We start from the raw sequence: 23,429 nt of genomic DNA, 5'->3' as shown, positions 1-23,429 counted from the left end.
ATATTGTAAACAATTTTTATTTTCTCGTGAATCATTAAAAACAACGGTCATTTAACTATTTTAAAATTTGGGATTAAGAGGAGGAGGAGGAATGTTTTACACTTTTATGTTTTGTTGTTGTATACTCAATAAAAACCATTTTACAAATTTCTTCTTTGTCAGTACACCCTAACCACCATACATACATACATACATAGTCTTAAGAACAAGAATGAAAAATAATTTACTTTTATTTGTGCAAAATACCTGACCAAATACATCGTCATAGTCGTCGTCGTCGTCGACATTTTCATTTGGCCTTACTTTTCCTAACGGTTTTACTAAAATACTTGTAACAAAACACTGCTGCTTAGATTTAGAATTTTTACAATTTGGATTCGGTGAGCCAATTGAATGATTGTGGCTTTCTATCCGATGACGGACTGATGGCCACATTTATAATGGTTGGCTTATCGGAAAGCTTTTGCGATGCCTTTACAGCTTCTTGCAGTTCGGGTATGGTCTGGCAGAAGTGACCCTTCATACCGAACATTTTCATCATTTCTTCATAGCGCACTTGAACGCCCAAGGCCGAGGGTGGAGTTCTGAAATAAAGCAAACACATAAAATAAAATATGAGAAGAGGAGGCAAGACAAGTTAAAAGGCTTAAGTTCGTCCGGGCCGAACTTGGATACCCACCACCTAGGGTAAATTGCAAATTGCAAATTTTGCCCATGAACATGGGGAACAGGGGCAAACTTCTCACATATCAATGAGTGCAGTCCGACTCAAGTTTAAGCTCAATGATAAGGGGCCTCCTTTTTTTAGCCGAGTCCGAACGGCGTGCCGCAGTGCGACACCTCTTTGGAGAGAAGTTTTACGTGGCATAGTACCTCACAAATGTTGCCAGCATTAGGAGGGGAAAACCACCGCTGAAAATTTTTTCTGATGGTCTCGCCAGGATTCGAACCCAGGCGTTCAGCGTCATAGGCGGACATGCTAACCTCTGCGCTACGGTGGCCTCCACCTCTTAGGGTATATATCTAAAAACCACCATCCGTCACAATCCGGCGAAAAATGGATAACTTTGCACTCAAATTCGACATGGACTTGGAGTGGTCCAATAAATATAAGTCACTGTTCATTTTGTAGACAAAAATATTGGCCTTTTTGGCAGCTATATGCAAACCGATCTGAACCATAAAGGACAAGGATGTCGAAAAGCCTAACATAAGTCACTGCGTCAAATTTCAACGAAATCGGATAGTAAATGCGCTTTTTATAGGGCCAAGACTTTAAATCGAGAGATCGTTTTATATGGCACCTATAACCAAATCTGGTCCGATCTGGACCAAATTAAACAAGGATATAATAATCATCATAGTTTATTATAACTCCACTACTATATCCGTAGTTATATCTGAATAGTGGCTGGTCTCGATCATATTTCATTCAGGTCCCGAGAACTCATAAACAAGTCACTATTTCAGACAATTAATCTGCTTTTTATGGAATTTGTTTCTCATAGTTTCCGGGGGCCGGTTACTGGCCCAGCGCCACAACCGCATGGATTTTGTGGGAGTGTATATACCTCGTTATGGCGAGCCGCTTGCTTCAAGATCCGACGCTCGTCTCCAGCCGCCCCTAACCTGGGAACAGACGCTGATGTTGGCCATTGGTTATTAGAAGGCGCCAATATCCGCCTTGTCATCTCGAGTATCGTTGGCACTCAGTATTTAATTAAGAGTCAGAGCCACCTGACTCCTCACCCAGACTCTCCTCTCGAAAATCGCTGACTGCCCACGGCCGCATTTGTAGTTATTCCGCATAAAAACGGAGCTTTCCGCCATCCGCAACCTGTGGACGCCCCCGATAGTTTTCAGCAAAGCTTCCCTTGATAAAGATGGACACCAAACAAGTCGGAGCTCAAAGTTCCAGCCTGTATGGTGCTCATAGTTGTCCAGTGTCAGCAGGGAATTATGGAATTAAGGCCCTTAATTGGAAGATTAGTCTATATGACTGTTATATCTATATAGTCTGACCTGACTCATATTTGGGTCGGATGACGGAAGGCTTTAAACAACTCACTATTTCAAATTTCAATGAAATTGGGTAAAAAGTTTCAGACCCTTAATAGGCATATCGGTCCTTATGACAGCTATATTCAAATACAGACCGATCTCTATTATATTTGGGTCAGATGGCGGGTGGCTTAAAACAACTCACTGGTTAAAATTTCATCGAAATCGGGTAATAAATGCAGCTTTTATGGGTTCCAGACCTTTAAACGACAGATCGGTCTATATGACAGCTTTATCTATATATAGTTCGATCTGAAACATATTTGGGGCGTATGTCTGGTGACTTAAAACAACTCACTGTTTCAAATTTCAGCGAAATCGGTTAAAAAATTAAGCTTTTATGGGATTCAGATCCTTTATCGGGAGATCGGTCTATATGGCAGCTATACCTAAATATAATCCGATCTGAACCATATTGGGGTATAATGTCAGGAGGTTTAAAATAATTCACTGTTTAAAATTTCAACGAAATCGGAAAACAATTGCATTTTTTATGGGTTCCTGACCCTTAAACGGCTGATCGGTCCATATGGCAGCTATACCTAAATATAGTCTGACCTGAACCATATTTTTGTTAGATGTCGAGAGGCCTAAAACTACTCACTGTTTCAAATTTCAACGAAATCGGGCAATAAGTGTAGCTTTAATGGGCCTTAGACCCTTAACCGGCAGATCGGTCTATATGGCAGCTATACCTAAATATAGTCCGATCTGAACCATATTTGGGTCTGACGTCGAGAGGCCTAAAATAAACTAAACTTTTCCAAATTAAAGCGAAATCGGTTAAAAAATAAAGCTTTTATGGGCTTCAGACCCTTTATCGGCAGATCGGTCTATATAGCAGCTATATCCAAATATGGTCCGTTCAAGAACTTAACCAGCGTGCATCAAAAAGATGTATCTGTGCCAAATTTTAGCTCAATATCTCAATTTTTGAAGGGTGTAGAGTGATAACAGACGGACAGACACACGGACATCGTTAAATCGCCTTAGAATTTTACGACGATCCAAAATATATATACTTTGTAGGATCGGAAATTGATATTTCGATGTGTTGCAAACGGAATGACTAAATGATTATACCCCCTATCCTATGGTGGAGGGTATAAAAAGGAAAACAAAAAAGGATATAAAAAACAAGTAAAAGCGTGCCACGTTCGGCCGGGCCGAATCTTATATACCCTCCACCATGGATCGCATTTGTCGACTTCTTTCCCGGTGTCTCTTTTTAGACAAACAAAGGAAAGGATAAAAGTATAGAATTGCTATGATATTGGAGCTATGGTCCGATTCGGACCATAATGGAATAAATGTTGGAGACCATATTGTAAAATTTCATCCAAATGGAATAAGAATTGCGCCCTTTAGGGACTCAAAAAGTAAAATAGGGAGATAGTTTTATAGGGGAGCTGTATTATGTTATAGATCGATTCAGACCTTATTTGACACGTATATTGAAAGTCATGGGAGAAGGCGTTGTACAAAATTTCACCCAAATCAGATAATAATTGGGCCCTATAGAGGCTCAAGAAGTCAAGATCCCCGATCGGTATATGGCAGATATATCGGGTTATGTACAGATTTGAACCAAACTTGGCACAGTTGTTGAAAGTCATAACGAAACACATCGTGCAAAGTTTTAGCGAAATCGGATAGGATTTGAGCCCTCTAAAGGCTCAAGAAGTCAAGACCCCTGATCGGTTTCGATGACAGCTATATCAGGTTATGCATCGATTTCAACCGTACTTTGCACATTTGTTGGAAATCATAACAAAACACCTCCTGCAAAATTTCAGACAAATCGGATGAGGATTCCGTCCTCTAATGGCAGCTATATCGGGCAGTGGCAGCTATATCTGATATGGCAGCTATATTAGGTTATGGACCGATTTGAACCATACATGGCATAGTTGTTGGAAGTCAAGACGAAACATGTCGTGCAAATCAGACAGGAATTGCGCCCTCTGGAGGCTCAAGAAGTCAAGACCCCAGATCGGTTTATATGACAGCTATAACAGGTGATGGACCGATTTCAACCATACTTATCACAATTGTTAAAAATCATAAAAAAACACCTCATGCAAAATATCAGCCAAAACGTATAAAAATTGCGTCCTGTAGTGGCCCAAGAAGTCAAGATCCAAGATCGGTTTATATGGCAGCTATACCTAAACATGGACCGATATGGTCTATTTACAATCCCAACCGACCTACATCCAAAAAAAAAACATGTGTGCAAATTTTCAAGCGGCCAGCTTTACTCCTTCGAAAGTTAGAGTGCTTTCGACAGACAGACGGACGGACATGGCTAGATCGACATAAAATGTCATGACGATCAAGAATATATGGGGTCTGAGACGAATATTTCGAGGTGTTACAAACAGAACGACGGAATTAGTATACCCCATCCTATGGTGGAGGCTGTAATAAAATCTGTTTTAGGTAAATATTTGATCTTCATAAAAATTTCATCAAAATATTTTTTTTTTCAAATTTTCAAAAAAATTCCTCAAAAAATATCATCAAAATTTTTAATAATCAGGGATACGTGACAAAAATTTGCTCCGAAAATTGTCATAATCTGCACATTTCAATCCTTCAGATACTTACACTTGTGACAAATCGCCAGCACTGCGTATAGCTTCAAATGTCTCCAGATCAAATCCTCCATAGATACCATTATTGTTAACAATCACAATTGTTACAGGCAACTGGTAACGAACCATAGTCTCAATTTCCATGCCGGAGAAACCAAAAGCGCTGTCACCCTCCACACAAATCACACGCTTTCCCGGGAAACGATCGCGGCAGAATAGAGCGGCAGCAATTGCAAAACCTGGACCTACACCCATGGTTCCAAACGTTCCAGCATCCAATCGATGACGTGGCAAAGTATTCAAAAGCATAGAACGGCCAATGTCCATGGTATTGGCACCTTCGCTGACAATAATGGCATCACTGGGAATCAGCTCACGCAAATGATGGAATACTGTATAATAATTCAAAGGTGTGGATGTATTCATGGCCATTTGGTGGACAGCTTCACGATTTTGGCGGCATTTCGATGACAACACCTGCCACCAGTCATTGTCATTGGAGAAACGGAAATTGATGGCGTTCATTTGTTCGAAAATCTGTTCGGCAAAAGGTCTGATGTCCGCCTGAATAGCTACAGAAGCGGTGACGGAGTTATGCAATTCCTCGGGGCAAATATCAACCTGGGGAGGGAAAAAAACATTTTAGTTATAAAATTTCTATGCTTTTTCCCAAACATACCTGAATAAACTTAACATCCTTATCGTAACGTGGTGGACGTCCAAAATGCAAAATCCAATTCAAACGAGCTCCCATCAACAGCACTACATCGGCCTTTTGCAAAGCCAAAGTACGTGCCGAAGACACACATTGGGCAGCGGTATCAGGTACCACACCCTTTCCCATGGGCGTTGGCAAAAATGGCAAATTGGTATTCTCAATAAAATGACGAAGAATATTTTCAGCATGAGCATAAGCCGCACCCTTGCCCACAATCACCAAAGGACGTTTGGCTGAGCGCAACAAGTTAACAGCACGTATGACATCATCATGTGGTGGATAAACCAAAGGAGCAGCAGGGTGGGCCAAAGTCTTGTAGATTTTCTCCTCGGAAACTCTGGATTGCAATAAATTGCCAGGGAAATCTAAATAGGCCACACCAGGACGCCCATAAGTGGTGTAACGCACAGCCTTTTCAACATGCAAAGGAATGAGAGCAGCAGTAGGAGGACGAGCAGCATATTTGCAATAGGGACGGGATAACTCCACCTGATTGCATTCTTGGAAACCACCAATACCCTCGTGATCCTCATTGGTGGCACCACCAATAACGATTAAGGGCCAGCAATTGACTTGGGCATTGGCCATGCCACCTGGAAAGAGGCAAGGAAATAGAAGGGATTATAGCTTGAAATTTTGTATAAAAATCTAATATCGACAAAAATTAAAAAAAAATATGAGAATCAAAATTTTTATGTAAAAAATCGAAATTTTCGACCAAAAACAAAGATTTTTTTCATTAAAATAAAATTTGATTTTTTTTTTAAATTTTTTTTTAAAAACCAATATTCCACGAACTTTTTCTATGAAAATCAAATTTTAGAGGAATTTTTCTATGAAAATCAAATTTTGACGGAATTTTTCAAAATTTTTTTTTTTTTTCGACCGGAAAGAGCTTGACTAGGATCGCCACCTCCATATGAAAATGTGGCTACAACATCTACAGCAAATTGGCGTCTTTTTTGGACACAAAAGGGGTTTTTAATAACATGAACATACGTGACGCTCTAGTTAATATGAGGATCCCCCTCTATTGTTGAATGTTGAAAGGCCGGATTATCAAGGCATCACTGGTGGCCGAATTATCAAGGCCCCGTTAGTAGGATTTTACCTCCTCTTGTGCCTTCTGGCTGTAAATAGGATTTCAGGTCTATCGGCAGGAAGAGGGTGAAGATCATTGTCAATGCGTATGATTCTACTGACCTTGATGGGGTAGAGATGCCGCTTTCTGTGCAGGTCAAGTACTTGGACTTGATTCTTGGTAAGAAATTAAGCTGAAAAGTCAACGTCGAGAATAGTGTCAAAGGGGGACTGTATGCGCACTACGGTACACTGAATGCTCACGCCGTCGGTTCGACCTATTCCCACCTGATCTATGGAGCCAGGGGAAGTGCCCCTAGAGAGCTAGCTGTGGACATCGGCAACAAAGAATGCCTGCTGAGGCACTGGGCTCTGGACAACTGTGCCCTCCGCAGCATGATCGAGAAGAGGCAGGTGGAGTGCCCCTAGAGAGGAGCTGTAAACTTTGCACCTGTATGTTGGGCGTTCGGCAACAACGATTGCCTTAAGACTGAGGGGTTCATGATACAAGCGCTCCTACAACATTGGGCGTTCTTCTTTTCCGCTGGGAGACACCGATGGGATGTGGCGGCATGCTACGTATATGCAACATGCTATTTGCGACACAATGGATTATTTACCAGGGTGATCCTACTTGGTAACGGGTTAGACCTTTCCTGAAAAGGGATATCCGGATACTCCACCTTTCCGTGGACCTTCTGTAAACACACGTGGATTTAAAATGGATGGGGCTCCGGGGCAGGAGTTTTCATTGAGTTCTTTGGAATTTGCTATTAGGGACCGAGGTAGAGTCTTTTAGGCGAACGTCTTCGAAGACCTAAGGTCACTGGAAACGATGTCAGTGCGGAAGATGATGGGGATGGTTAGAAAACAGGAAAATCTTTCAACTATTGGAAAAGTTTTAGGACTCTGCGAGTGTGGAGGGGAGAGGACACGAAATAGGACGACACTGGCTCGGAATGACGATTGGAGTACTGACTGGCCATTGCGACGTAAGGTCTTTGACTTTGAGCTGTAAACAGGTAGTGGTGGACTTCTGCTGTTTGAGTGTGTGATGACTAGGAGTCGAAAACGGTAGAGGACCTTTTGTGTCACTGCCCCGCAATTGCGAGGAAAAAGACACTGCATAATGGGTGAACACCTCGTTCTATGACGGTTTCCCACCAGGCACTTTGTCCTATTAAGTTAGATTAGGTAAGAGGGGCAGTCCATTGATAGGCTCACTTAGACAATTTTAAGTCCAATGTGATGCCACAGTAGCGACAGACCAAGGCCTCTGGCAAGTCACGTGCCTCCCTACTTGCAAATGCAAATTTGCCCATGGACATTCCATTAAGCAACAGGTCCAAACTTCTCACATATAAATAAGTGCTGTCTGAATCAAGTTTAAGCTCAATGATAAGGGGCCTCCCTTTTGGGAGAAGTTTTTACATGGCATAGTACCTCACAAATCTCGCCAGCATTAGGAGGGAATAACCACCGCTGACATATTTTCTTCTCATGTTCCCACCAGGATTCGAACCAGTCGCTAAAATGTATCAAGTAGGAGAATGGCTATTCTCTAGGAGCTGAGAAAGCATAATCTCGGGCTACTTAAAAAAATGAGGGATGCATGACAATGTCATTGCCATCATTGATATTGGGAGAGGCGGACAGCTTCAGAAATCGCGGGGAAGAGGAGGAGTTTGGCAGGGTCTAGCATTTATTGTGCTTTTGGTCTACAACAGCGGGGTATAAGCATAGCATTAAGAAAACGTATGTCTACTGTGGATGCTCTCAAGACGAATATAACTACCCTCATTCTTGACTTTTGTATGGGCCTAATATTTTCACGAAAAATTTGCACTTTCACAAGGCCAATACTGCCTGAAGAAGTGTTCCAATGCTTTTGCGATGTACTGGAGAGTTCTTAACTATTGTCTTGGCTACATTTTTATACCCACCACCATAGGATGGGGGAATAATAATCTAGTCGTTGCATTTGTAATGACTAGAATAGAATCTAGGACCCCATAAAGTATATATAGGACCTTATAGAGTATATATAGTCTTGATCGTGTCGAATTTCTGGTTCGAGCTAGCCATGTCCGCCCGTCCGTATGTCGAAATCACGACAGCGTTCGAACGCGTAGAGCTAGCCGCTTGAATTTTTGCACAGATCCTTAGAATTGATGTAGGTCGCTGAAGATTGCAAATGGGTCATATCGGTTCAGATTTGGATATAGCTCCCATATAAACCGATCTCTCGATTTGACTTCTTCAGCCCCTGGAAGCCGTAATTTTTGTCCGATCTGGCTGAAATTTTGCACATAGTGTTCTGTTATGACTTCCAATAGCTGTGCTAAGTACGGTCCAAATCGGTCAAGAAGCTGATATAGATCCCATATAAACCGATCTCCCGATTTGACTTCTTGAACCCCTGGAAACCACAATTTTCATCCGATTTGGCTGAAATGGAAACAATGGAGCCAAGAAACAATGTAGCCCAGAAACAATGGAGCCAAGAAACAATGGAGCCAAGTACAGTCCAAATCGGTCTATAACCTGATAAAGCTCCCATATAAACCGATCTCTCGATTTGACTTCTTAAGCCCATGGGAGCCACAATTTTGATCCGATCTGGCTCAATCTTTGCACATAGTGTTCGGTTATGACTTGCAACAGCAGCGCTAAGTACGTTCCAAATCGTTCAAGAACCTGATATAGCTTCCATATAAACCGATTACCCGATTTGACTTCTTGAACCCCTGGAAACCTCAATTTTCATCCGATTTGGCGGAAATTTTGCACAAAGTATTCTGTTATGACTCATAACAATGAAGCCAAGTACGGTCCAAATCGGTGTATAACCTGATATAGCTCCCATATAAACCGATCTCTCGATTTGACTTCCTGAGCCCCTGTAAACCACAATTTTTGCCCGATATGGCTGAAATTTTGAACATAGTGTTCTACTTTGACTTCCAACAACTGTGCCTAGTACGATTTAAATCTGTGTATAACCTGATATAGATCCCATATAAACCGATCTCCCGATTTGACTTTTTGAGCCCCTAGAAGCCGCGATTTTCATCCGATTTGGCTGAAATTTTGTACATGGTGTTCTGTTATGACTTCCAACAACTGTGCTAAATACAGTTCAAATCGGTCAAGAACATGATATAGCTCCCATATTAACCGATCTCCCGATTTTACTTCTTGAGCCCTTACAAGCCGCAATTTTTTCCCGATTTGGCTGAAATTTTGCATATAGTTTTCTGTTGTGACTCTCAACAACTGCGCCAAGTACGGTTTAATTCGGTCTATAACCAGATAAAGCTACCATATTTTAGCAGAATCCATGGTGGTGGGTTCCCAATATTCCGCCCGGCCGAACTTAGCAAGCTTTTACTTGTTTGCCTTAGTATTGGATCAAAAATCGCAATGATTTGGTGTTTTAGGCCAAAATATCAAAAAAAGTGGGAAAAGTCTGAAAAAAAGGGGCAAGTCAAAATCTGGAGACTCGATTTTCACCGTAGATATATGGTCTAAGGGACTTTTTTGCTCAGCACAATCCCAAGAATTAGAAAAGCGAAGGGTCCATTGAGTTGTTCAAATCACCCCGCCCTACTGTAGCTATATCTTTAGGTCCGTCCTTCTATATGTTTGTTCATCAATATATTTGTCCATCTTCCATCTTCCGTTCGTACGTCGACATGTTCGTCTTTCTATGTGTTCATCTTTTCATTTATTATTATTTTCATGATTTATAATCTATATAAGCCTATCAAAAACATAATCCAATCTCTTTTCTGTTTCCCCAATAGCCAATGCAACATAATTTACAAGATATAAACCCTAATCCATATACATACATACACAGATTATTAATATTAACCTTTCTACCGAGAACAAAAGTAGCCAACCAGTTCAATTCTTGTCAGCTACTATGTAGCACTTCAATGAATTTTTTGGCAAATCTTATCTTATAATAACAACAACAACAAATCAACGAGCAAGAACCCCCTCCCTTGGTATATGATATTTAAGACCTCGTTTCACTCACTCCCATAGGAAAGTGCAAACAACAAATCTAACAAAGGAAACACTTTAGATTAGTGGCTAATAAAAAACAAAAAAAAAAAAACAATTTATAAAACGCAAATCAAATAGATTAAATGGACATAGACGCAGATGTTTATGTGTGATTTGTATGTAGGGGAAAGACGTACAATATATGCTACTCACCAGTAACATGCAATAAACCAGGACCAGATACCACTAGACAGACTCCTGGCTTGCCAGTAAGGTAGCCAATGGCTTGAGCAGCATAACAGGCAGCCTATAAATGAAATAAAAAAGGGGAAAATGTTAGCGATGAGGAATACAATTAAAATTTGCGACTGAAGACTTTGATTCGGCTAAAGATATAGGTGCAGCAAATCGGAATCTCTAACATAGCTGCACAAGTTGGAAATGTGCCGATTCAAATCCATGTGCCGATGTGAGTCCATCGTAGCGAAGAGTTTAGCATATCTACCTATGATGCGGAACGCCTAGTTTCGAATCCTGATTAGAACATCAGAAAACATTTTCATCGGTGGTTATCCCCTCCTAATGCTGGCAATATTAGTGAGGTCCTATGCCATGTTATAACTTCTCCTCAAAGAGGTGTAGCACTGCAGCACGCCGTTCGGACAAAAAAGAGGCTCCATATCATTGAGCTTAAAATTTAAAAATTTAAATATATGTGAGAAGTTTGCCCCAACTCCTAAATGGAATGTTCATGGGCTAATTTGTTTTTTCAATTAAAAGCGAACGAACGACATGCCGCTTGGCAACACCATCCAGTAGAGAAGTTTTACAAAGCTAAATTCACAAATGTTATTGTTGTTGTTGTTGTTGTTGTTGTTGTTGTTGTTGTAGCAGTTTATTGTGTTCTATCTTTCGTCTGCTTGATTCTGTTGAGTGTCAAGACCCAGGAACTCTGCGACTAAGATGGGGTGCATCCTCAGGGATCTGGGTCAGAGTCGAGTGAGTCTGGCCGGGCAGTTAAACAGGTGACGTGTATCGTGCGGTCCCTGGTTATTATTATTGTTGTTGTTGTTGTTGTTGTAGCAGTGTGTTGTACACTGAGGCGGCAGCCCTTGCCGATGAAGGATTTCATCGGGTCAATCCGGTACGTACAACCGGCTGCCATGGGATATTATTGTTGTAGCAATGTGTTGCACACTGAGACGGTAGCCCTGATGAAAGACCCCATCGGGTCAATCCGGATTGGCCTCATAAGTGAAGCCAATATTAGTGAGTTTATAGGATAAGTTTAAACAAATTTATTTCATTATGAAACCACGGCAGCGACAGATTCGAACCCACGACTGATAATACGAGCTCGCTACCAATTCAGCCACCAGAGAGCTGAATAGAGACAGGATAGTAACCGCTACACATTTTTTCTGATATTCTTCTCGGGATTAGAATGTGGCTGTTTAGCGCTAATGCTAATCTCTGCGCCACGGTGACTTGGCATAAAAGAGGAGGGCTCTTATCATTGAGTTAATACTTGAATGTCGCAGCACTTATTGATAGGAGAAAAATCTTCCCGCCGTTAATGGCATTTTAAATAAAGAAGTAAGCCAAAGGCACATTCAAAATTCTTTGATAAACGCAATCTTGAATTTTTGTTTACTATCAAAGATTAATTTTTATAAAAAAAATTCCTGTTTTTAACAAAAAAAAAAAATAACAACTTACCTGTTCATTTCGCATGCCAATATACTTTAAACCAGCAGCTTGGAAAGCCATGGAGAGCTCCACAACAGGGATACCAATAATGCCGAAGACATATTCAACACCCTAGAAATAGAAGAAAGAAAGATATGCGTAAAAAATCAGAGCACTTATACATAGGTAAAGATTATTCGTCCCTGGGTGTACAGATAATAAGCACAAAAAAGGAAACACTGCTATTACATGGGAGATACTGGCATTACATAGGAGACACTGGTTGTTGTTGTTGTAGCAGTGTGTTATACACTGAGGCGGCAGCCCTTGCCGATGAAGAACTCTATCGGGTCAATCCGGTACGTACAACCGGCTGCCATGGGATTAAGAGACACAGGTATTACATAGCAGACACTACTTATAAAGTGAGGTTTGGTTGGAGGGCACTAGACCTTAGATTCATTGTGTATGCCATAGAAGGTAAAAGAGATACACCTCAGTAAGTTGCAAGATAATAGAAACAACAAAAACAACAACACATAGGACAAAAAGTAAGGAATTAGGCGAATTGGGTAGTAATTCTCATCGCTGAGCCGTAGCAGTACATTGTTGTAGCAGTGTATTGTACACTAAGGCAACAGCCCTTCTCGATGAAGGACTTTATCACTCAGGCCGAAACTTTGAGCTCCAAACTGTGTGGTGTTCTTCGTTACACGGGAAGCTTGACTGGAAGCTGCCGAGTGCGTCCACAGGTTGTGGATACTAGAGAACTTAATACGGAGTAGCTGTGACTGCAATCGAGGACAATCAGGGGTATCGAGTGGAGAGTCTCAGTGAGAGACTGTGTGGCACCGGCTTTTGTTTAAATACTGTTTGCCTATGATGCTGGACACGCGAGGGCGAGATATTGGCGCATTTAACCTACCAATGGCCATATTGCTCACCTATTAGAGCTTGACGAGGATCGCAACTTCCACATGAAAATGTGGCTTCAACAACAAGGATCAATCCGGTACATACAACCGGTTGCCATGGGATTATTAGTCATAGTCCCACCAGACAGCTAAACCAGGCCCCTAAAGAACTCTAAAATGAGAAGAGGACTAAGTGTATTGAGGGAATCCATACACAGACACGTATTCACTCATTGCTTTGTTTTTTCTCCTCGCAATTGTGGGCTGTGACACGAAAGGTAATCGGCATTCTCCAGCATCTCCTCGTCATCATATACGACGCAGATGTCAGTCTCACCCTATATCCATCGCGACGCCAAGGACCAAATGTTGCAATTACCAGCCAGGACTCCTATCAGCAGTCCGAAGTCGAGCTACCGATGTCCCAGCGATGAGTATACGTGAAATAGTCATACACAGGACCTTTGCCAACCTGCAAACCACAGCACCCTCATAATCGCCCTACAAATATGCTCACTGTTTTTTTCGTAACTCGATCCGTGCATATAAGCGATTCATTTCTAGCCAGCTCGTCAGGCGCTTAGTTACCCACCACAACTTGAAGGCCCAGGATCCAGCTGGGCATGACATTTTTTCTCATGACATTTTTTCGAAAAAGCTCCTTGCTTCTTCAAACTAGTCACGACCTCATGTTTTCAGAAGCATGTATGACTCCCCTGGTTCCAAGAAACTCAATAAAGAATTCTACCCCGGTGCCCTAATCCAATTTAGACACATCCGTGTACACACAAGGGAAGTGCATGACATCTCTTATTATTCAAAGAAGCTCCTTGCTTCTTCAAACCAGTTCCGACCTCATGTTGCTGGAAGCAGGTATGACTCCCCTGATTCCAAAGAAATCAATAAAAAATTCTACCCCGGTGCCCTAATTTAGACCCATCCGTGTACACACATAGGAAGGGCGATCCCTTTTCGGGATAACTACGTCCAACACCAAGCCAATGAAGAACTGCCTTGGTCTATAATCAGTCGCGCGGCATATAACATGCCGCCTCGTCGCATCTCCAAGTTGTTGTTGTTGTTGTGACCACATTTTGATGTGGAGGTGGCGATCCTCCTCAAGCTCCCTTAGGTGAGCAAGCTCGTTGCGGTCCAAAGGACCGATCACCGCGGGAACAAGACGGCCATTGCTAATTTAAAGGCGCCAAAACAACGCGCCTTGTCATATCGAGCATCATAGGCACTCAGTGTTTGTGCAAAAGCCGGTGCCACCGACTGAGACTCTCCGCTCGATACCGCTAAGTGTTCGCGACTACCGTCGCATATTAAACATTGTATTCCACTATCCGCAACCTGTGGACGCGCCCAGTAGCTCGTAACCAAGCTTCTCGTAGCAGCAAAGAGCACCACACAGATCGGTTTCAAAAATAAGCTTGTGTGGTGCACACAGCTATACCCTGTCGTAACTGCATCTCCAACCGCCAACAAAACAGCAGAATGCCCAAATTTTGAGGAGCGCCATGGTTCTGCCTATTCATTCTAAAGGCGATCTTCGTTCCTCACAACCAAGGCCTCTACGGTACCCTGTACTTTATCGACTATCCAAAGCCCGATGCCACAAAAGACATCCATAGATGAGAATCGGCCGAACAACCGCCGTAAACGTCCAGTGTACCGTCCCTGGCCCAAGACCCCTATCTTCCTATCGAGTTGGGACAGGAGCAAAATGCATTCAGTCGCCTTTTGACTATTTCCTCGACCCAGCAGTGGTAGCTGTGAGCACCTCATTGGCTGGAACATTGAGGTGCAATCTGTGTGGTGTTCACTGCTGTCACAAGAAGCTTAGCTGAAAGCTACCGAGCACGTCCACAGGTTGCGGATTGTGGAGTGCGCCATGTGGTGTAGCCGCAACGGGAGTCGGGTACAATCAACGGTATCAAGCGCAGAGTCTCAGTGAGAGGCCTGGCGGTGCCGGCTCTTGCACAAATACTAAGTGCCTATGATGCTCGATATGACAAGGCAAGTTTTGTTGGCGTCTTTAAATAACCCATGGCCGTCTTGTTCGCGCGGTGATCGGTCCTTTGGACCGCAACGAGCTTGCTCACCAAAGGGAGCTTGAGCAGGATCGCCACCTCCACATCAAAATGTGGCTACAATAACCTACCACCATCCTCCCATGACAGCCGGTTGTACGTACCGGATTGACCCGATGAAGTCCTTCGTTGGCAAGGGTTGTTGCCTCAGTGTTAAACACACTGCTACAACAACATCAACCATCCACCTACCTATCCTCTATTCTTTCTCCTCCACACGGTATTGGGATCGTATCATGTGTTGACGATTGTACGATCATGGCATTAATTCTCACGTGAACCACTTCCATAAAGAAACAAAGCTGATGCAGCCGCCGCAACTCCTACTGAGCAATGATTAATGATGGCGAGCCCCAGGATGACTATAAGCACCACACAGCTTGGAACTCGGAGCTTGGATATGTGTAGTGTTCATCGTCATCACGGGAAGCTCTGCTGAGTGCTACCGAGCTCATCTACAGGTTGCGGATAGCGGAATGCTTCGTACACGTAGTAGCAGCAATTGTAGTCGGGGACAATCAGCGATATGAAGAGTCTCAGTGAAAGGCTAGACGGCAAGAGCTCTTGCTTAAATAGTAAGTGCCTATGATACTTGTTATGACAGTAAGTTATTGGCGTCTTTAAATAACCAATGGACCGGAACAATTTTGCTCATCCACATACCAATATGGATGTCTGTCCCGATTGTGACCCGGGACCACACATCAACAGTTTGACTCCCCAGCCAGACCCACTCGACTCAAACCCAGATCCTCTGGACACACCCCACCATATTCGCAATATGGATGTCTGTCCCGATTGTCACTTGGCACCACACGTCAACTGTTTGACTCCCCAGCCAGACCCATTCGACTCAAACCCAGATACTCTGGACGCACCCCACCATATTGGCAATATGGATGTCTGTCCCGATTGTGACCAGGGACCACACGTCAACTGTTTGACTCCCCAGCCAGACCCATTCAACTCAAAACCAGATCCTCTGGACGCACCCCACCATATTCGCAGAATTCCCGGATCTGTATGTTCAACCAAGCAGACGAAAGATAGAACACAACACTCTGCTACAACAACAACAACCACCGTAGGGAATTTGTTAAAAATGTGCTACAGCAAAAGCTGCAGCTGATTCCCATGACTTCAGAATTTATGGCTAACACACCTGAAGTGAGGATATTGGTGAGTTGTGCTCTACCGATAGAGCGAAGAGAGCCATTTGTCGCATCTGTGTTCAAAGTCCATTAACGTAGAATATGAATGTACCGGAAGTCCAATATATAACCATGGTTCTCAACTTGCTCAAGGAATTTAGGGATAAGAAAGTGGAGTTATATCTCCACCACTTTTTTACTTCCTCCCATTCCCTTTTACACCCCCTCTGGACAACATCGAACTCACATGGCAAACGGTTGTACCGGATGGGCTCGATGGAGTCCTTCATTGGCAACGGCTGCCTCCCTACAAAAACAACAACAACGTCGAAATCGTGTTTTTTGCAGACTAATGTACGATCAAGGCTTCAGATCCTCACATTGATGACTTCTGTGAAAGGTTAAAATTCTACTTAACCGATCTTGCGTTTAATTCGCTACAAGAAATTTGATAGGCGTACGCCACCAAGTCTTCGACCAAATTATTCACTACATGGAAGTATTTCGGTAGCTTAATGTGAGTGTCTATGACGTAACGATTCCCAAAACCAACTATCCCAAAATATTTGGAGTTACGTTTTAAAGCAACTCCACACATACTACTAAAATTTGTGACAAACTGAGAGGTAGGAAATGTTTCTTAATTGGGGGTGGTGACCAAGTGACCTACATAAAGAACAAATGGCCGGCCAGTGTTAAACTTCATAGCGACAGTGCGTACTCGCCAACGATACGCAAAGGAATAAGCTTCAGACCTGGTGGGGTGTTTTTCGATAAACTCGGAAGGGCTGTCTCCTCAATTATCATGTGGACTACCTCCATCATGAGGGAAATAGACTTGCGGAAGGGATAAATACCTGAATCACATTCCAGTTGTTCTGGCTTAACTACGTTCCGGCAGATGCAGCCGTCTCAATTCCTACTGGGCTAGGAATATTTTAGTATTCCATCTCCCATATATACGTCACTGCTATTTACTCTTTATCTAAGGTCTTTTTTTTTTGGTAAAGGCCAAGAACCAAAACAAGATTTACAACCAGATTTTTTATGTTATCTCGAGTTGTCCTCTCCAAAATTTCGGCTAATATTGGGCACAATGTAGAAACATAGTTTAACTGTTATCTGTAGCGGCCATAAAACATGGTGTTGTTATTGGAAGTACATAGTAACATTTTTGAAAACTTTGTATAATGAACTCTGGAAATTCGTATGTGTATGGCCCTAAGAAGTGTGTGGTAATGACAGCATTAACTAACAAAAATGGGCCATCAAAATCAATAAGTTATTTGAAAAGGTTAAAGGCTAAGGTCTACCATAAACAGATAAATGGACGACTAAACTATTAGTTTGCCATTAATCACACCCAAATCAATCAACTCCCACCCCTTCCGAAATGTCTTTAATCAATTCAAAATCTATGCATTTATCTAGGCTAACCAACCATTCATATTTAATTGGCCGAAAGACCATACAAGCCAACACAAAGACATATTTACGGGGGGATTTTATTTTTTATCAGTTTCTTGTGTTTTTCTGCTACATGCACAAATCCAAAAACAAAAAGTGGACTTTGCCTGAAGGTTCAAGAGCCACATGGAAGACCTGTATATTTCTAAAACCGTTGCCCGCACTTACCCTCATTTCTATATTACTTTTATTAAAAATTTGCATTGATTAACTGTGTAATAGCAATAGTTATACCTCACTTCTCTTATCTTACAGTCGGTCCGGTGTCACAGGTCGTCGCCGTCTTTGGTTTATCACTTTATCCACCTTGTTTGTTCGATTAGCCTATGAAAGCCGCCACGACCATCGACCACCTACTCACCTGTTGGACCAAAGATTCTGCTATTATTTGCGGTGCTTCTATTTCAGACATTTTACAATTTCGTTGTTCTAGTTCCACTCTCCAGGCCAAACAAATAACAAATGTAAAAAATGAATAAAAAAAATAACTTTCAATGCTTTGTGTTGCTACAGAAATCTAAATGTCGATTTTTTAATAATCGATTATTTATGTTTTTATATGAAATCGATTTCCAGCACTCAAGAACTCGAATTATCGATTACAAGTAATCAACTTTTGCCGCCAACTCTGGCTTTTGATTTGTGCCATTAGAGCTGGGCTATTTTTTAGCTACTACTGTGACCATAAAACCCAATCGATGATAGAGAAATCAAAATCTGGCATCATTAAAATTTAAAATGCGCTTCATAGAACGCAGATCCACTGAAATTTGGTATTTAAATGTGGTTTAACTCTAGAAACACGAATCATATGTCCGTTTTTTGAGCAAAGGCCCCTGGACCCCCTAAGGACCAAAGAGAGACTAGGGGGAAACAACATGGACAGCAAATGAAAGGTATTAGAGAGTAGATTGCGAATATAAAAAAAATACGTGTTAAAATTGGAACCGAGCCTTGAACATTTGAAACACCCTAAACGTAAATTATTTTGCGAAACTTAAAATAAAAAAATTGAAAATTTTGTCCATGAACATTCCACTAAGGAACAGGGGCAAACTTCTCACATGTTAATGAGTGCAGTCCGATTTAAGTTTAAGCTCAATGATAAGGGGCCTCCCTTTTATAGCCGAGTCCGAACGGCGTGCCGCAGTGCGACACCTCTTTGGAGAGAAGTTTTACATGGCATAGTACCTCACAAATGTTGTCAGCATTAGGAGGGGAAAACCAACGCTGAAATTTTTTCTGTCATAGGCGGACATGCTAACTTCTGCGCTACGGTGGCCTCCAACTAAAAACAACAACATGTAAAAAAGAGCGAGATGAAAAATTTTTCTCCTGCGACGTTTTTCTTTAACTTGCCCAAAAAATTATATAACCTAAATGTGAAAAAAATTATCAAGAAAATGTAAAAATAATAAAAAAAAATATCGCGCGGTTTTCTTGAAATTTTTTCATTTCTAGGTTAATATTTATTTTCCAAAAAAAAAACAAAAATAGATAAAAAAAAACTTGCGGAAGCATTTTCAAAAAAAAAAAATCGCGCTATTTACATCAGTACTTATATATCTGCGGTACCTGGCCAGGATTCGAACCTATTGCAACATATACTCGAAGCAACATCAGGGGCCTTTGCCATTGCCGCTGTCAAGCGATCGGAGCACAACTTCCGAAAGCTGCACAGAAACATGTGTATACCATGGAAGTATGTAATTGCTGTTGTGTGGACAAAAAAATCCATTACTACACAAAAGACATGTGTTGGAAAAGAACAACTAATGGACTAGTGGCTGTCGAGCTTGGTCAGTGTTGTACTGGGTGTGCCAGAGAAACATAGGTTAGGTTAGGTTTGAAAGAGGGAGCAGATATCAAACCGCCCCATGCCACTATGGACATACACCTAAGCCAGTAATCGGCTTGTTGTGCGCTCTAAAAACTATAAAGTAAAATTTTAAGTTAGGAATTCCGTTCTACTTACAAAATCCTTAATTGTTTTCAAACAACACTCCCCTAAGTTGGTTCATGTCTGGTATTGTGTCTCCACCTAAGTGCCTGTATCTATTAGGCGCTAAAGCCGGGCAATGACAACGGAAATGCTCCAACGTCTCATCATCTTCCCCGCATGCCCTACACATTATATCACTTGCCGCACCTATTTTACATAAGTGAGCTCGTAGTTCTATGTGTCCCGTTATGATACCAATAGCTATACTGACCTTCTTCCTGCTTCCTTTCAGTAATAGCCTCGTCTTCTCGCGATCTAAACCCCCAGGCCCACTCTGTCCACTAGCTTTGATCCATCCGTGTAACACGATCTTCCAGATGGCAATACTAGGGTTCCGTCAATCCAAGACTGTGCCGTTGGCAGCATTGCCTCACACTCGACTTCAAGGTTCATCTCAGATATCCGATCGGAAACCTCTTCCCTTCCTTCCAGGTTTCCTATCGTCGCCTCGATTATACCGCGATGGTATGAGCTGCTCCCATCCTCAATCCATTATCCCATCGCCTTAAGTCTCATAGCCGCAGTGGCTGCCTCACACTTAATCTGTATGTCAATGGGTCGGATATCTAGAATAGTCTCCAGTGCCCTAGTGGGCGTGGTCCTCATCTCTCTGCCTATGCCAAGACAACATGTTCTCTGAACCTGGTGTATGGTGATTATGTTGCACTTTTTCTCCATAGCAGTCCACCAAACTACTGAGGCGTAAGTAAGTATTGGTCTAATCACGCTCCTGTAGAGCCATTGGACTATCCTCGGATTCAGGCCCCATTTCGAGCCTACGGCCCGTCTACATAGTGCCCAACATCTGTGAGCCTTCTCAGTACGCTCCTGAATGTGACACTTCCAATTCAGTTTCCTGTCCAAGATCACACCTAAGTATTTGACCTTGTCAGATATCGAAATCGTGTTATTGAGGAAACGTGGTGCGTTAAATTCGCCCACCTTCGTCTTCCTCGTGAACAGGCATATTTCAGTCTTCTCTGGGTTAACATTGAGGCCTCTGGGTCTAGCCCAGTCATATGGCATATGCAAGACCCTTTCGGCCCTTCTGCATAGCTCGTTCGGATTCTTACCCCTTGGAAGTACAATAACATCGTCTGCGTAGCAGACGGGTTCAAATCCTTCCTCAGTCAGCTCTTTAATAGATCATTTATGGTGGTCACCCCTAGGAGAGACACACAATTTATCCACATGTTCCTTAGAATATGGTTTAGCCAGTCTCTAAGGACCGGGTCCACCCGGTACTGGTCTAAGGATTGGATCAGGGTGTCGGTCCGCACATTGTTAAAAGTCCCCTCGATGTCAATGCATACCGCCTGGGTGTACGTTTTGGCATCAAAGGATTATTCTATTTTATGCACAACCTCGTGCAGGGCAGTCTCCACCGACCTTCCCTTGGCATAGGCATGCTGTTTGTATTTGAGAAGTTCGCTGGATGTCATACTCTTTATCATCCACAATACGTTCCATGGTTTTGAGTAGAAAGGAGAAAGGACTCACAGACGGACATTGCTAAATCGAATCAGAAAGTGATTCTGAGTCGATCGGTCTAGCTCTTCCCCTTCTTAGCGTTGCAAACAAATGCACAAATCTATAATACCCTGTACCACAGTGGTGGTGTAGGGTATAAACACAAACAAATAGGCGTAAGTATACATTAACAAAAATCAGCTAAGACACGCAGTGTAAACGGTTTGGATTTACCTAAATCCAGATCATAAAAATTTCAATGTAAACGGGTCTTAGAAAACTACTTTAGATATCGGGAACTATATCAATTTATTGGTATATAAATGGTGTTTTATTGGTGTCAAAATTGCTAATTTACATACGACTCATCATTTTTGCTATTACATTAGTATCTTATTTTTGTATGACATAACCTAGAAATGTGAGCAACAGCTGATTTTTTATGGCTACAAATTGTCAAAGTTGTGAAAACTATTTTCTTTCTTTCAACCTTCAACAAAAGCAGCAAATTTCTTTATGTTTTTGTCAGAAGGAATAGAGCACCGCTCTAATCGAAAAAATAACAGTGCTCTTTTGAAAAGTGATTAGTTTCAAGTGTTAGTTTCATTCGTATCACACTATGTGTGCAGCTCTAACAATAGCAAAATTTGACATGTCATAAGACAAGAACAGGTAGTGTGAAGGCACCTTAAGGAAATTTACTAAACACAAGAAGATAAACAACTCATATGAGTATGTGTCACTCACTTTTACTTTTTATGTAAACGTAATTCGTTATAAATAAACAAAAATTGTGCCAACGATTTTTTTACACTAGGCTTAGCAGAGCAAGGTTTCGATCCTCGGACCTCTGGGTTATGGGCCCAGCACGCTTCCACTGCGCCACTCTGCTTTTTTACTACCGCTGAACAAATGCTAAGCATAAGCAGAGTAATGCATGTCTGTGTGTTTGTATGTGTACATGAACTTGATGTGACTCACTCACTTTTACTTTTTTATGTAAACGTAATTCGCTATAAATAAACAAAAATTGTACCAACGATTTTTTTACACTAGGCTTAGCAGAGCAAGGTTTCGATCCTCGGACCTCTGGGTTATGGGCCCAGCACGCTTCCACTGCGCCACTCTGCTTTTTTACTACCGCTGAACAAATGCTAAGCATAAGCAGAGTAATGCATGTGTGTGTGTTTGTATGTGTACATGAACTTGATGTGACTCACTCACTTTTACTTTTTTATGTAAACGTAATTCGCTATAAATAAACAAAAATTGTGCCAACGATTTTTTTACACTAGGCTTAGCAGAGCAAGGTTTCGATCCTCGGACCTCTGGGTTATGGGCCCAGCACGCTTCCACTGCGCCACTCTGCTTTTTTACTACCGCTGAACAAATGCTAAGCATAAGCAGAGTAATACATGTGTGTGTGTGTGTGTTTGTATGTGTACATGAACTTGATGTGAAGCAAAAGAAGATAGTTAAATAAACCATAATCATTATGAGTGCCACTGGGTGAACAAACAGCTCGTATATTTTCTTTAAAAAATTGTTAAACAAAAACTTATTATAGATATAAATTCTGGAGATGCCGGGGATTGAACCCGGGGCCTTTCACATGCAAAGCGAACGCTCTACCACTGAGCTACATCCCCATAAATTTAAAAAAAGTGCATCTTATCAGCACTTCTACAAGTAAAGTTACCATAATGGCAACTGGAAACCTACTAAATCACACCGAAAGTGTCAGCAGTAAGCGTAAACGGTTCGAAAGTAGTAAAGTATTAAGCAACTTATAACTATATCATTTTCAAATTGATTTTTTACACATTTTACCGAATTTTGTTTTCCAGGCAAATTTCTATAAACTTAAGTTTCTTTAAAATTTTATTAAATGTTAACTTTGAACATTTTTCAAAATTTTACCTTCATTGAAATTATCATCAAAATTATTACAAAGTTTTATAAAATATTTATTTAATTTTTATAAAACTTTGTCGAAGTTTGATTTTTATAGATTTATTATGATTTTATAGATTTTTATAGACACCTGTAATAATTCATCGATATTTGGGTTTACAAACAATGTTGTCATTGGATTTTCACAGAAAATTTCCAGTATTTACTTATCAACTCCTAGTATCCGGAAAATAAAGAAGAAAGATTTAATTTTCATACA

At 41.6% G+C, this 23,429-nt stretch overlaps 1 protein-coding gene and 4 non-coding genes across 5 annotated transcripts; all 5 read right to left on the bottom strand.

Moving 5' to 3' along the window:
• Window position 1: 1 nt before the first annotated feature.
• LOC106096256 (2-hydroxyacyl-CoA lyase 1) lies at window positions 2-18,321 on the bottom strand. The gene is made up of 6 exons (XM_013263909.2): window positions 18,146-18,321; window positions 12,190-12,291; window positions 10,684-10,777; window positions 5,338-5,969; window positions 4,672-5,279; window positions 2-584 (listed from the first exon to the last, which is right to left on the bottom strand). Exons 1-6 carry the CDS (start codon window positions 18,194-18,196, stop codon window positions 365-367), a joined length of 1,707 nt encoding a protein of 568 aa, XP_013119363.1. The 5' UTR covers window positions 18,197-18,321; the 3' UTR covers window positions 2-364.
• Window positions 18,322-22,076: 3,755 nt separating this feature from the next.
• On the bottom strand, window positions 22,077-22,148 carry Trnam-cau (transfer RNA methionine (anticodon CAU)). The gene has a single exon. It is a non-coding gene; the product is annotated as a tRNA-Met (tRNA).
• A 167-nt stretch (window positions 22,149-22,315) lies between these two features.
• On the bottom strand, window positions 22,316-22,387 carry Trnam-cau (transfer RNA methionine (anticodon CAU)). The gene has a single exon. It is a non-coding gene; the product is annotated as a tRNA-Met (tRNA).
• A 167-nt stretch (window positions 22,388-22,554) lies between these two features.
• Trnam-cau (transfer RNA methionine (anticodon CAU)) lies at window positions 22,555-22,626 on the bottom strand. The gene has a single exon. It is a non-coding gene; the product is annotated as a tRNA-Met (tRNA).
• A 207-nt stretch (window positions 22,627-22,833) lies between these two features.
• Window positions 22,834-22,905, bottom strand: Trnaa-ugc (transfer RNA alanine (anticodon UGC)). Its single transcript has one exon. It is a non-coding gene; the product is annotated as a tRNA-Ala (tRNA).
• Window positions 22,906-23,429: the final 524 nt, after the last annotated feature.

Source organism: Stomoxys calcitrans, chromosome 5 (genome assembly GCF_963082655.1).
Source record: "Stomoxys calcitrans chromosome 5, idStoCalc2.1, whole genome shotgun sequence".
NCBI lineage: Eukaryota > Metazoa > Arthropoda > Insecta > Diptera > Muscidae > Stomoxys > Stomoxys calcitrans.
The sequence above is the reverse complement of the archived record's forward strand: the minus strand, read 5'-3'. Positions and strand labels throughout refer to the sequence as shown.